The sequence below is a fragment of the Corvus moneduloides genome, chromosome 4, assembly GCF_009650955.1.
Source record: "Corvus moneduloides isolate bCorMon1 chromosome 4, bCorMon1.pri, whole genome shotgun sequence".
NCBI classification, from domain to species: domain Eukaryota; kingdom Metazoa; phylum Chordata; class Aves; order Passeriformes; family Corvidae; genus Corvus; species Corvus moneduloides.
Genome location: NC_045479.1, coordinates 73,431,823 through 73,446,504, shown reverse-complemented (window position 1 = coordinate 73,446,504; position 14,682 = coordinate 73,431,823). Strand labels below are relative to the sequence as shown.

General features: G+C 53.4%; 1 protein-coding gene across 10 annotated transcripts; it reads left to right on the top strand.

The window, feature by feature from the left end:
- The first annotated feature begins 4,426 nt into the window (after positions 1-4,426).
- On the top strand, positions 4,427-14,317 carry IL15RA (interleukin 15 receptor subunit alpha). Of its 10 annotated transcripts, XM_032105662.1 has the most exons (8): positions 4,427-6,403; positions 11,368-11,559; positions 12,145-12,222; positions 12,434-12,622; positions 12,806-12,835; positions 13,153-13,207; positions 13,305-13,600; positions 13,981-14,317. In XM_032105662.1, exons 1-7 carry the CDS (start codon positions 6,331-6,333, stop codon positions 13,408-13,410), a joined length of 723 nt encoding a protein of 240 aa, XP_031961553.1. In that variant the 5' UTR covers positions 4,427-6,330; the 3' UTR covers positions 13,411-13,600; positions 13,981-14,317. The 10 variants fall into 10 exon arrangements, with proteins under 10 accessions (XP_031961553.1, XP_031961551.1, XP_031961552.1 ...); XM_032105656.1 differs by lacking the exon at positions 4,427-6,403 and having other exon boundaries at positions 9,267-11,559; XM_032105660.1 differs by lacking the exon at positions 13,981-14,317 and having other exon boundaries at positions 4,427-4,997; positions 5,111-6,403; positions 12,806-13,394.
- Positions 14,318-14,682: the final 365 nt, after the last annotated feature.

Here is a 14,682-nt window from a genome sequence, read left to right as displayed (position 1 = left end):
CTCCCACTTCCTAAAGAGGCTAAAAGCTGTCGCTGTCGTGCTCCCGGTGCTGGATTTTCCACCTAAAACTTGAGGTTTCATAATCTCAGCCACCTGCAGGCAGAAAATAATTCCAAAATAAATCCCAGCCCACTCACAAACAAATTTTCCCTGCATTTTGTGCTCCACTTTAATACATTGTTTTCTTCAAGTGTTTGTAAAAGCCAATGAGAACATCACAACATAAATTCCAAGGGGAATATGTGGGTTTGTACAAGTTTTTCCAGTGATTTAGCACAAGCTTTTAGTCAAAATTTCCAACTTATCATAATTCACAGCTGTTGATAGCAGAGCCAAGTTGAATTTGACAATTATCAACTTTAAAGATAAACTTGAATCAGGAAAGTTTCCCCACCTGACTGGAATTTATTATAGAAGGGGAAAAGGAAACAAACCCCACTTGATGGACATTTATTTATTCCTAAACATGAGGGTGGAAAGACCAGTACAAATCTTCCCTCTTCCTTCTCACCCTCCGAGAATAAATAAAGGTGTGAGCAGAATTAATTCTGCTTCAGGAGAAACTCTCTGGGAATGTTATTTGCAAGGAAAAGGAGATGTGTCCAAGCCTCCAGCTGGAAATTTCACCACCTCGTGTTTTGTCAGTGCTCTTCCCTCCTAGAACAGCATCAAATAATTTAACTGGATAAAGTAAAGGCTTGTGACCCAAATCTGCTCGTTCTCTGTGGGAAAGGGCTGCAGTGATTCTCAGAAACATCCTCATATCCAAGAACTGAAAGTCCCCAAATCAGAAGTTGAGACCTAAAGCAATTCTGAGGCCGAAAACCCCCCGGGTGCTTTCATGGGTGCTTTCCCCTCACATGGAAAAGGAGTCGAGGTTACAAAACAATTCCTCTGGAGATCCCCTGCGAGTCCGTGAGCCGAGCACATCCCACCCTGCTGCTCCCCTGACTCCTGCTGGGTTCCTCAGCTCTGAGGTCACACTTCCCTACACTCCAGCATGGAATGATTTCCCTTGGAAAGCTCTGGAAAGGCCAGAATCTCTCCAGCCTGATGCCCTAAAGGCAGCAGCAGCTCGTTCCCACAACCAAGGTGTTCTGTTGGGCAGCAAAACCACCCCGTTTTCACCAAATCTGCCAAATTCCAGCCAAAATAGGAAATTTTCATCATGCATCAATTTGTAAAACTGCAGCAAGCGTTAAAGTTTTGGTTTTCTCAGAGAATGGCCTTGCCTACAATGCTTAGCACTGGATCTACTTCCTTTTCTTGTTGTTATTCTCCTCCTTCTTCTTCTCCTTCTCCTTCCTCTTCCTCCTTTTCTTCTTCTTCATCTCCTTCTCCTCCTCCTTCTCTTCTTTCTTCTTCTCCTCTTCCTCCTCCTCCTCCTCCTCCATTTGCACTCAGTACATGGAATTAGCAGGCATAAACCTGGGAGGGTCAACTCACATCCTGAGCAGCTTTTATGTACTTGGTGCAGGAACCTGTGGGAGCTGATAAGAAATTAAGTAATTCCTGGTTAAATCCTCAAAGGAAAAGAAAAGCTGATTCATTACCAGAGTTTGGACTTTTCTGCTCCTTGAGATGAAGTTTTGGTTTCTGTTTGCTGGAAAATGAACCCAAAGGAATATTTGTGCTCAGGAAGGAGATGGATTCTCATCCCTTCTGCTGGCATCTTGAAACAAGTGGTTTGTCTCCCTTTGGACACGGGCCTAATCTCTAGTCCTGGCTTAAAATTCAGCTTTTCTTACCCAAAAATCTCTGGCTCAAGAGTCACAGTTGACAACACAACCTTTCCATGAGCTACCTCCAAGGAGAAACCTGGAACTCCTCAACTGCTTCCAGTGGTGCATCCCCCTGCTTCCTCTTCCTTGGAGCTGCTCTGAGGCCTCAGGAATTCCTACATGGATCATGAAGTGTCCCTTGACCAAACCAGCTGGACAGGGAAGCATCCTTTGACCATACCAGGAACTCGTGCATGGAAAAACTGGGAGAAATTGTCCATATGAAGAGCCCAGTTCCCTGAGTGAGATGGGATAATCCCTTATTCCCTGAAGGCCTTGGAATATCGCTTTCCGGAATCAGAGCCCAAGTGGAAAAGTGCCATTGTAAGCAGAGCTCTGAAAAAAAATGCTCCAGTAATTCCCATCTTGGGTTATGGCCAGGATGGAAATCTACTGGTGACTTGCAGGAAATCATGGAAACATAGAATGATTTGCAAAGGATCTTAAGGATCATCCAGTGCCATCCCCTGCCATGGGCCGGGAATCTTGCACCATCCCAGGTTGCTCCAAGCCCACTCCAACCTTTCCTTGGATGCTTCCCGGGATCCAGGGGATCTCTGGGAATTTCAGCCCAGCCCCTGCCCACCCTCCCAGCCAGCAATTCCCAATTGCCAATCTCCCATCCAGCCCTGCCCTCTGGCACTGGGAAGCCATTCCCTGGCTCCTGGCCCTCCATGCCTTGGCCCCAGTCCCTCTGCAGCTCTCCTGGAGCCCTTTCGGGTCCTGCAAGGGGCTCTCAGCTCTCCCTGGATCCTTCCCTTCTCCAGGGGAACATTCCCAGCTCTCCCAGCCTTGCCTCCCAGCAGAGCTGCTCCATCCCTCTGATCATCCTGGTGGCCTCTGGACTCTCTCCAACAGCTCCATGTCCTTGGCAAGGTCCATCCTATAATTTATTACATGGATAAACGAGCACCAGGTCAGAATCAATTTAGAATGATTTATACGGAGACTGGTGGTGAGGAGGGTGCAAAAGGATGAGGGCACAAAAGGTTTTAGCTGCACTTCATCATTGACTGATTTAACATTTAGTTTGATAGGGTTTGCTCCAATTACAACAGTGATTTAATTATAGATCCCAGATGGAAACACTCATCCTTTACTCATTTAAATCCATTCATACACAGAATTACATATTGAGAAGGGATTGGTCCAGGCTGGGGGATGAAGGGATGCAGAGCAGCCCTGGGAGAAGGATTTGGGGTGTTGGGGGGGTGAGAGCTGGACCTGCCCCAGCCCAGAGCCCCCCCAGTCCTGGGCTGATCCCAGCAGGGGAGGGGGGATCCTGTCCCTGTGCCCCTGAGGTGAGAGCCCACCTGCAGAGCTGCCCCAGCCCTGGGGACACAGCAGCAGGACCTGGAGCTGCTGGAGAGAGTCCAGAGAGGCCCCGGAGCTGCTCCAGGGCTGGAGCCCCTCTGCGCTGGAGCCAGGCTGGGAGAGCTGGGAACGTTCCCCTGGAGAAGGGAAGGATCCAGGGAGAGCTGAGAGCCCCTTGCAGGGCCTAAAGGGGCTCCAGGAGAGCTGCAGAGGGACTGGGGCCAAGGCATGGAGGGACAGGAGCCAGGGAATGGCTTCCCAGTGCCAGAGGGCAGGGCTGGATGGGAGATTGGGAATTGGGAATTGCTGGCTGGGAGGGTGGGCAGGGGCTGGAATGGAATTCCCAGAGCAGCTGGGGCTGCCCCTGGATCCCTGGCAGTGTCCAAGGCCAGGCTGGACACTGGGGCTGGAGCAACCTGGGATAGTGGAAGCTGTCCCTGCCCGTGGCAGGGGATGGAACAAGATGATTTTAAGACCCCTTCCAACCCAAATCATCCCATAATTCTGTGAAATTTATATTAAAAGCTGCTTTTGCCAATACCTTTGATGGTGGCGATGATGAGACAGTGGTGATAACCCAGCCCAAAAATTGCTTCTCAGGTGTTCAAAGCACTTGAAACCAGACAACCCCTAAAGCATGAGCTTGGTGGATCCCTTTGGAAATCCAGATGTTGTGTCCAGCCCTTGGTTTTCACCTTGCCCCAAGGGAGGGATGCCTTAGGATTACATCCTTGTCCTGGATGGGATGGATCCTTTGATGCAGTGCCTCGGGGGGGCAGGGCAACAAGGGCTCCTTGGGTGGGATGATCCCACAAATCAGCTTGTCGGGGAAAATTTCCTGTCTGGCCATCCAGGAGCCGCTCTGGAACTCAAAATTGCTGAGCTGGGAACAAAGCCTCTCCCCAGCTCCACCCCCACACTCACAGGGTCAGACCGGGGTTTCTCACTCCAGGTTTCCCATGACAGAGGCTCAGATGTCTGAATCCTTAAAATAATTTAATCTCAGTGCAATAACTAAATAATAAAACAGCAGCTCGAGCTGGCACTTCTCAGGAGAGCCCCCGAACAAAAGACACCCTGGGTTTTTCACCCTCACATTCCAAGCATGGAAAAGTCTGGATTCCTCCGCTCCTGCCGTGGCTCCGAGTGTCTGGCCACTTGGCTGGACTCCACGTCTTTGTGCCCTTTCCTGGTCATTTGCCAGCTCACATTCCCTTGTCCCCAACTCACATCCTCTTGTCACCACGAAGAGCTTGCCCTGCAGCTGCACCTCCAGTTACCAGCACTTCCTCAACAGCTAATCATTCCCTAGCTCTGGATTTTCTTGGAAAGGCTCAAGGATTTCTGTGGAAAGGCATTTTAAATGTGCTCTTCTCAGGGATCACTACCCTCTGGTTCAACCAGTATAAACTCTCACCCAGCTCTGCTTATGTCCTGGAGGATTAGCAGCTGCAGGGCTCGTTTGCACCAGGAGCACCCAAATCCTCACCTGGAAATTTAGGACGCGATTGGACTTTTTAAGTCATTCGAAAGAATTCTCGAGAAGAAGGGCAAAGTCTTTCCAGACTTTGCCAAAACCGGGGGTTATCACACTCAGCTCTTGTGTAAACGCTGTGAACCCTGCCCGGCTGATTGCTGTTTGTCACGCTCATCATGTGGGATCCCAGCCCATCCAGAGTACAGCCACAGCCTTCACCAGCCAGCCTCGGGAATCTGCGATAGCGCTCCGCTGGGGTGGAAGCCCTCCGCCGCATTTTCATCTGGAATGTTTCTGAGCACTACCCTCAGGCGTCTCCTCCTTGTTCTCCAGGCTCACGTTGCTCTCTTTAAAAGACATTTGGCGGGGTCAAGTGGTTTGTCACGGGTGCAGCCTCTCTTCTGCTTCAGGAGGGGTTAACTGAGGTTAATTCTCTTTCCTTGGTGGCAGAGGGAGAATTTATTCACCTCTCACGAAGACATGGGGAGTGGCCATGAAATGTTACCCTGCAAATAACCCTTTGCTTTCCCTTTTCTAGACCCGTGGGGGCTGTTTGCTGGTGCTCACTGACAAAATAAAACAACGTGAGAATAAACAAAGAGGCCACCAGCAAGGAGCCGAGTTGGGGAGGATTTGTTGTGAGCAGGATCTGTGGGATGTGAATCCTCGGAATGCTCAGGGATGGAGCCCGACCGCAGGAGCTCTGCAGATCTTCCAGGGCTTGATCATAGCTTGTCCATTTATGAGGTTTGTGTGGGGACCAGCATGTTCCAGCTCCAGCACTGGGATTCCTGCATCCCAAGGACATGGAATCCCCACAGATCCATGGCCAGATCCTGCCAGGCATAGGAGGCAGGAACAGCATCCCCCCAGGACACCACGATTCCCTTGGATACCACATTCCCCTGGGCAGGGAGAGCTGCCTCATCTCCTGCCAGGACTGCATCTCTTCCCAAGGTATTGCATCTTTTCCAAAGGTATTGCATCCCGTCCCAAGATATCGCATCCCAAGAGTACCACGACCCTCCTGGGCATTGCAGTGACCCCCGATATCGCATCCCCCCAGGCACTGCTTTCTCCAGGGCCATCCCATCCCCTCTCCCCCACCCCTGAGACTGCAGCCCCTGGGTCCCCTCTAAATATTTCATCCTCCTGGTGTCCTTCCCCTCCCAGGGGATCTCACATCCCGTGGATATTGCATCCCCTCCCTGGTTACTGCATCTCCCCACACGCCAGGAATCGTATCCCTCTTTGGGCACCAAATTCCACACCCTCCCTGCTCCCCCAGGATTTGTATTCCCGGGTTTTTCCATCCCTTCTGCTATTCCCTCCTGCCCGGTATTGCACCCCCCACCCCTCCCGGTATTCCATGCCCCCGGGTATCTCATCCTCCCGGGAATCTCATCATCCCCGCGGGCAATGAATCCCCCTCACCCCTCTATTTCATCCCATTCCGGGTATTGCGTCCCGGGTACCGAGCTCCTCGGGACACCGAATTCCCCTCGGGAGCCGAATTCCCCCTGGGGACCGAATCCCCCCCGGCATCGCAGCCCCCGCTCGCCCCTCCCGGGCACCGCATCCCCTCCCTGTCCCGGCTCCCCATCCCAGCAGGGCGGTGCGTCCCTCCCGATGGCCCCGATCCTAAACCGAAAGTGAAACCCCTCGGGCCGCACCGGGACCGCGACAGCGGCAGAGAAGATCCACGAAGCCCTCGCTGGAGCGCCCGCTGGAGCCCGGAGCTGCCTGCGGGCCGGTCCCATGGCACGGCCGCTGCTGCCGCTGCTCTGCGGTACCGTCGCTCTCCTGCTGCTCCGCGCCGCCGCCGACACCGGTAAGCGGGACTGCCCCGGGCTCCCCGGCGCGCCCGAACTCTCCCTGGGGTGCCCGCACCCTCCCCGGGCTCCCTACACCTTCCCCGGAGTGCCCACGCCGTCCCGAAGGTGCTCGCTCCGCTTTCCTGGGATGCCCGCATTATTCCCCGGGATACCCGCCCTGCTCCCGGGAGAGCCAGTTCCGCTCCCTGGGGAACCTGCTCGACTTCCGGAGGGAGCCACGCCACTCCCTGGGGTATCCAAGCTCCCGCTGAGGTGCCCACACTATCCCTGTCCCTGGGGTGCCCATGCCACCCCCAAGGTGTTTGCTCCGGTCCCTACGGTGCTCGCTCCGTTTCCCGGGATGCCCACAGGGATACCCATGCCACTCCCTGGGGATGCCTGCTCCCCTTCCAGGGGTACTCACGCTACTCCCTGGGGTAACCGAGCCCCCACTCGAGGTGCCCAGGCTGCTCCCCCGTGCCATCCCTGGGGTGCCCATGCCATCCCTGGGATGTCCACTCCGCTTCCTTGGGTTCCCAGGCTGCTCCCTGGGGTGCTCAAGCTCCCACTCAGCAGTGTCCTTGCTGCTCCCTGGGGTGCTCACTCTGCTCCCTGCCTTCCCAAACCTCTCCCTGGGTGCCTCATAACCCCCACCCAGAGTGCCCAGGCTGCATCCCTATGTTCCCTGGGTCCCCATTTTGCTCCTCGCATTCCCACACCACCTCCTCAGCAGTGTCCAGGGAGGTTGGGGGCAATTTTTAGGATCCATGTGATGGACCCATGGCAGCTGCATCACTGTGGGATTTCAGCCTGGGTGGGTCCTGTGTGTTTTCCATGGCACTGGGAGTTGTCCATGGCTGCTGAGCTCAGAGTGTCACATCGTGTCTTGGCTCTCCAAAAGCCCAAAATCCCAAAATCCCTGGAGCGTGAAAGCTGAAAAACTTTAAGATCACTGAGTCTAATGATTAACCCAGCACTGCTGAGGCCACCACTGACCACAAGTACTTTTAAGCCCCTCCAGGAATGGGGATAGCCCGGGCAGCTCTGCCAGGGCAGGACAGCCGATTCCTGGAAGGAATTTTCCCAATATCCAGCCTGCCCCTCCCCTGGCCCAGCCTGAGGCCGTTCCCTCTCTCCTGTCCCTGTTCCCTGCCAGCAGAGCCCGACCCCCCCGGCTGCCCCCTCCTGTCAGGGACTTGTGCAGAGCCACAAGGTCCCCCCGGAGCCTCCTTTGCTCCAGGCTGAGCCCCTTTCCCAGCTCCCTCAGCCGCTCCTGGGGCTCCAGCCCCTCCCCAGCTCTGTTGCTCTTGGACACAACAGCTTTGAGGAAAATCTCATCACAGCTCAGACATTGGAACCATCCCTTGGTTCATCCCCCGGGAGCCCCTGGAAGCAGCAAGAGCATTATGAAATATTTAATTCACTAAAAATGTGGAAACTGTGAAGGATTCTGTGAAATAAGGCTGGAAGGGAGCGCAGAGCTTTGGGACAGCTTCAGTGCCCTCTCTTCTCTAAGCTCCTGTGTGCTCCTGAAGCCCTGGAAAAGTAATTCATCCCTATTTATAAAGGGACGATGGGAATGGCGACGTCTGTAAAATATCTTGGGTGACAAAAATAAGCCAGAAGAGCCACGTGAGCTGGGAGGACACGAGCCCTGAACCTCAGGAACAGGCTAAAAATAGCCTTCCCTGATGTCATTCCCCCTGACCACTGATCTCAGATGTCCAGACAGCATTCCAGGCAGCAGTGGTGCCACCAGGATCCTTGCTTGGGGCAAATAATGTGGTTTTAGGGGGTGTTAGAGAAAAAGAATAATATTTATTTCTTTTAGTTTGGTTGATGGATAATTCGGGATGTGCTGCTGCATCCCATGATGTTCCCACCGGGTATCCAATCCTCTCCTGCTTTCCATCCCAGGCCCAGCTGGTCAATTGGAAAGATTTTTCAGCTAAAACATGAAGTTTTCTTTATTTCTGTGATTTTGGCATTTGGCATGGATTTTTCGTGGGTCCAGATTTGTGAAATTCCTCTTCTCTTCACTGTTTTTTGGCTCATGGCTTTTAAATTTTGAGCAGAAAACCCCTCACCTCTGTGGGCCTTTCCCTGATAATTTTTTAAGGAGAACAGCCAAATTTTTCCCCGGTGTGGATTCTCTGGTGTCCAGTTGTGGTTGTGCATCCTTGGGAAGCTGGATTTGGACATGGGATGACATCACACGGCAGCATCTCCATGCCTGGGATCATCCTGGCTGTATTCCCGGTGCTGGCACATTCTGCTTCCCAATGTGCCGGAACGAACTCATCCTCCAAAACCGGCATCGCTGGAGATCACTGGTGGTGAAAGACAAGAAAAAGTGAAGTAAAAAATTCATGGAAATGCAAAATCCATGAATATTGGGCACTTTTCAACCTGGATATTTGATGCCAGCAGGATGCAGGGAATTCAGATGGAAATGAGGCAGCTGGAGATGTTTTCCTGGGAAGGTTGGCTCCCGGCACCGCAGCTCCTTTGGGAGGTGGGCCAAGGATGGGATGAGTCTTTGAGCACCTGGGATGATGCATCCATGGGAAATTCCAACTCACTGCCAAAGGATAAAAGCCTAAATCCTGCCTCTCCAGGGCTGTTTCCTCCCCTTTTCCCCATTGGAATGTGTTTTGTCTCATCAAACAAGCTGAAATCCATGGATGGCGTGAGATGCCGGATCGTGATCCTGGAGAGCGGCGTCACTGGGGTCTTGTTGAACAACCTGGGCATTTTTTGGAAGAGAAGATTCCAATCAACTGGAAAAAACAATTCTTTAGGATGAGGAGAACAGGTTTAAAAACTGGAAGGTATAAGCAGAGCTGGCAGATCCCTGTTTTTCCCGGATGGTTTTGGTGTTTCCGACCATCTCCTGCTGCGCTCCCTTCGGAGAAGCACCTGGAGTTGGCACCGGGAGGGATTTTCATTCACTAAAGGCACATTTCCAGTCTGGTGAGTTGTGAGGGTGTGACGAAACATCCCCAGGCGTTTCCTCAAATCCTAGTTCCAAGAGTTGCTGCTTCCTGGAACTTTGCCCACGGCTTGAGAGGAGGCAAAGAGCTGCTGTGCTCAACACACGCGTGGTCCCCGTGTTCACTCTGGCCACGCTGACTGCAGCCCTCAGGGTGTCCCGGTGCCAGGATCACCCTTGGATCCAGCCAGATCCAGCCGAGCACTGAAATGCAGCAAATTCCCCCCAGGATGTTCTGGGGATGCACCTCGAATTGGGGCAGGAGTTTTTGACGATGGAGACTTTTATCTCTGGGTGTTTTGGGTGCTGCAGGAGTGCGTTGTGTTCCTGTCCCCACTGCTGCTGTGCCACTGGCCGCTTCCCCTCCTGCTCCCATTCCCACTGCGCTCCCAACCCCACCGTGTTCCCATTCCCGTTGTTTCTATCCCCATTGTGCTCCCATTCCCACTGCGCTCCCAACCCCACCGTGTTCCCATTCCCGTTGTTTCTATCCCATTGTGCTCCCATTCCCACTGCGCTCCCAACCCCACCGTGTTCCCATTCCCGTTGTTTCTATCCCATTGTGCTCCCATTCCCACTGTGCTCCCAACCCCACCGTGTTCCCATTCCCGTTGTTTCTATCCCCATTGTGCTCCCATTCCCACTGTGCTTCCAACCCCATCATGCTCCCATCCCCATCGTGTTCCCATTCCCACCATTTCCATCCCCATCCTGCTCCCATCTCCACTGCCACCACATTCCTGTCCCTGGTGGCTGCTGTCCCTGTCACCGACACATTCCCATCCCTGTGTGCTCCTGTCCTCCCTGCCATGGCATTCCCATTCCCATTCCCATTCCCATTCCCATTCCCACTGTTCTTCCATCTCCATCCCATAACGATCCCAGCCCAACCGTGCATCCCTCCTGACTGGACACTGCTCCATCCCAGCTGGACATTGCTCCATCCATCCAGCCATCCATCCATCCCAGCCATGCATTCCATCCTATCCGTACTTCCCATCCCAGATATCCATCGCTCCATCCTGGCTGTATTTTGTGTTATTCCCATTGTACATCTCTCCATCTCTCCATGTTGGCTCCCATTGGGATACGGGAGCTTCCAGCAGCCAGGATCATGGATGAGCCATTCCCTCACCACCACAGGGATCCAGGTGCTGGCAGTTTTGGAGCATCTGGAAAATTCTTCCCCATTGCACCAAAAAAGAAAGGAAATTTCACCAGCCTGGTGTGGAACTTCATCCCGATGCCGAAGGGGAAGCAGGAACTCCTTTGGGAAAAAACAAAGCTGTAATTCATAATCCATCACTGTCCCACTGCCTGGGATACTTGGATTTCAGCTGTCACTTTCCAGAGCAGAAAAAACCCTGGGAAGTGGCTGGAGGACTCAGGTAGCATCTGGAATTTTTCATGTCCAGCTGCGAAATGAGTGGAGACAGACGGGGGCAGTGAGTGCAGAATGCAGCAGCTGGAGATGGGATGCAGCCAGGGTCACTGGCCTGGGACGGTCACTGCAAGGGGATGGAATTCCATAAACATTCCATGGTGGTGGGAGGAGCTGCTACAGTGACCACAAACACATAGGAAGTGGAGTTTTCCCTTTCTCCTGCCACCAGAGGAGCTGCCACAAGCGATCCCAAACATATTTTCCCTTTCTCTATCCCCTGTGTCAGGCACAGGGCCCCTTTATTTTTGCAGGCTGGATGAGGCTCTCCCAGCCCCAGGGCAGCACCAAATCCCTGTATCCACCCCTAGGCAGGATTTCACAGGATCATGGAATGATTTGGGTTGGAAAGGAATTTAAGGATCGCCTCATTCCATGTCCTGCCATGGGCAGGGACACCTTCCACTATCCCAGGTTGCTCCAAGCCTCATCCAACCTGGCCTTGGCCACTTCCAGGGATGAGGAGTGGGGAATTCCCCAGCACAACCAGAGGTTGCCTGATCTCCCTGCTGTGATTCCATCTTTTTTCCATCCCATTCCCATTCCAGTGCAATGCAGCCGCCCCAAGGCCGTGGCCAACGCTCACATCGACGCTGGGAACCGCATGGAGCTGAATTCCCTCCTGCGCTACTCCTGCAACCCGGGATACAAACGGAAAGCCGGGACCTCCAGCCTCATCCAGTGCATCCTCTGGAACGGCTCCGAGCCCCGCTGGACCGACCCCACGCTCCAGTGCATCCGTAAGTCCTCGGTAGGAATTTGGGAGCGGGGACGCCTCTGGCACCGGAGGATGGGAAGAGATGCGGGAGCCGCCCACATCCAAAAGAAGCAGAAGTGGGAGGGAAATTATGGAGAGGAATTTAATCCGTGGAATTCTTAACGGATCACGGGTGATGTCCATGGGTTGGAAACACAAAAGTTTAGGGCCTCACATCCTTCAGTGCTGCCAGACCTGGGGGAGGAAGTTAAAACCTGGGAGAGGATGGAACATCAGGAATGTGGAATCTATAAACCACAAAGAGTCTCTGCACAGAACAGAGGTGCCTGATCTGGGAAAGCATAATTAAAAGGCTGAAAACATGGATTAATTAGGATAAGAAGGGAGAAATTATTAATCAATAAAAGGGTAATCAATAACTTGTAGGCAATGAACATGAATTCCTTTGTTTGCTAAAATCTAAAAATAGTTAAAATTTGACAACTGAAATCTGGGATTTGTGGAATTTCCCCCGGAAATGTTGGATAAAAGAACGTTGACTTTTGAACCCACCAAACCAGAGTTCATTTCCCAGCTGATGGTGGCTCCCTGTTGTGTCTTCCCAAAGGAGATCCGGCTCTTTCCCAGGAAAGCCCCAGCCCGGAGCTGCCGCCGGCGCCGCACACAGAGAGCACGACCCAGAGGGGTGAGCAGGGGACTTGGGATTGGGTTTGGAGTGGCCACAGCCACGGCAAAGCCACAATTCCCAGGGAGTGGAAACCACAACATTCTCACGGCAGGATCAAATTCATCCAAGGGTGAAATCCCAGCATTTTGTAGCTGTTGGATGGAGGTGCGGAAACAACGGCGCTGCCTTTTGATTTCGGGAATTTAAAGGCTTCCCACTGTTTTCCCAGCAGGAACCACCTGTGCCAGCCCAAATTCCAGCCCTTCTCCAGCTTCCAGTCAGTCACCTGTGCCACCAGCACCTGATGGGATGTTCCCAGACAGATCCAGGCCACCGGAGACGCTTCCAACACCGGACACATCCACACTGGGAGAGGGCACAACCCCGCTGCCCGTCCTGCCCACGGATTATGCCGCAGGTTGGGCCAGTTCCCAAGGGAATGCAACCCTCCCCGGGGGCTTGTTTCATCCACAAAGGCTCTTTTGGTTTTCCAATGGAATTTTCCCTTCTCTCCAACCTCCTTTTTAGTGAGGCTCCTCCCAGCATCCATCCCTTTCCCACCTTTGCAGCTCAAAATCTCCTTTTCTCTCTTCTTTTCCAGTTGCCATCCAGTCCGTGGCCTCTTCCGTCGGTAAGCTGGGAAAAAAAACTTATTTGGGAAAGGAGGGGCTTATTTTCTTTATTTTTTTTAAGCTTAAAAGCCCTTTTGGGGGCTGCAGGAGCTTTATTCCATGGCCAATGGGAATGCCACCGAGGGGGGGAAGGATTCAGCACCCAAATTTCTTAACAGAAAGAAGAATTCCCAATTCCATCCCTCCAGGGGTGGGGATGGCATCTTGGGATGGTGCCTGGAGTGGTTTGTGATGGTGCCCGGAGCTCCTCATGGAGCTCTTTTGGTGGAATTCATGGGTTGGGAGATGCTCCTCACTCCGTGTGTCCATCCCAAAGGACTCCTGGTGCTGCTGGCCGCCGGAATCGTGGCCATCTGCTGCTGCAGGAGGAAGTAAGTGTGCCAAACCCCAGGGATGAGTTTTCCAAGGCTCCCGTGCTTTCCAAAGAAAAGCCTTGGAATGCCGTTGATGCTCCTCTTCCCTCCACAGGTACACCAGGCAGGGCTACACAGTGACGGCGACGAACATTCCCATGGTGGCTCGTCCCTCTGGGAATGAGGAGGTGGCACCTCCTGTGATTGTCCCCACGGGCTGAGCACCCCCGGCGGGGACGCTCGGTGCACCCACCGTCCCGAGGGATGCCGGAGGATGGAATGCCGGATGCTTCCCTGAGGGGTGGCGGAGCACATCCCGGTCTCCGCGTGGAGCAGCCAGGGATGCGCGGCTGCTCTTCCCAGCCTGAACATGGATGACTCCCAGGGATGATCCAGCTCCAGCACCCAAAGGTGGGTGGGTGTCCTGCACCGGGAGCTGGGATTTCAGGGAATCGGCCCTGGGGATGCTGGTGGTAGGCAGGGAGAGGGTTGGGATGCTGGGATGGGGTTTGGGATGAAGCCGAGCTGCCCTGCCCCAGGTAATTCCCATTCCCTGGCCGGGAGCATGGATAGAGTTGGATTACCTGGACACCAGCTCCATCCCTTTCCTGGCTTTGTCCATAAATCCCCGAAAATAGATGGAGAGGGACCCAGCCCCAGCCAAGCATCCCCTCCACATCCTCATCCCTTTCCTGGCTTTGTCCATAAATTGTCCCAAATCCCAGGAATTAGGTGAAAGGGACCCAGCCAAGCATCCCCCACATCCTCATCCCCTTCCTGTTCTCTTCCAGCCACTGAGCTGCAGCCAAAGGTGCTGGGACCATCCCACCCTCACAGAGCTCAGGGATCCTTTGGAAGCACTGCCAGTGCCAATCCCAGCCCTGGATCCCGATCCCGGCTCTGGATCCCGATCCCCACTGGCTCACAGGGAACCCAAGCTGGAGCAGTCTCACTACAGACACCATGGAGGACCAAAGGCAGTAACACAACTTAGGGAATGTTTTCCTTTGTGTGTTTTTCCTTTATCCATCAGAAGTTTTTATCCACTTGTTTCCTTACCCAGTTTTTATCCAATTGTTTCCTTACACTCTGGAAAAGGCAGCTCTCTGTTTTTATGTACAAATAAATATATTTTATATAGAAAATAGCACTCGGAGCAGTGGATTCCTTAACTGGACGTCTCAGCCAGGATGGTGGGAAGGACTGGATTGGGATGAATCCATCCCCAAGGCACCAAGGGTTCATCAGACACCACGGGAATGAAAGGTTCATTCCCATCCTCCGGAGGTGATGGTACAGTGGCAGCTGCTTGGGAAGCAGGAGGGATCCAACAGCTGAAATTCCACGGCTTTTCCTGGCTGCTCTTGTCCTGTTTGTGCCTCGGATCTGGGGATGGGTGACAGGCACTGCACTGGGTGCATCCCTGTTCCCAGGGAACCCGGGATGGTCGGGAAACAGGAGAGGCTGGAAGGGAGCACTGGAGGTGCCTGATC

What these genes read in the sequence shown, in the direction of transcription:
- IL15RA (XM_032105652.1), top strand. Translation starts at nt 11,079, where the DNA reads ATGAGGCTCTCCCAGCCCCAGGGCAGCACCAAATCCCTGTATCCACCC. An exon ending in CCCCACGCTCCAGTGCATCC is followed by an intron (nt 11,560 to 12,144) that starts GTAAGTCCTCGG and finishes GTCTTCCCAAAG; the next exon opens with GAGATCCGGCTCTTTCCCAG. An exon ending in AGAGAGCACGACCCAGAGGG is followed by an intron (nt 12,223 to 12,433) that starts GTGAGCAGGGGA and finishes CTGTTTTCCCAG; the next exon opens with CAGGAACCACCTGTGCCAGC.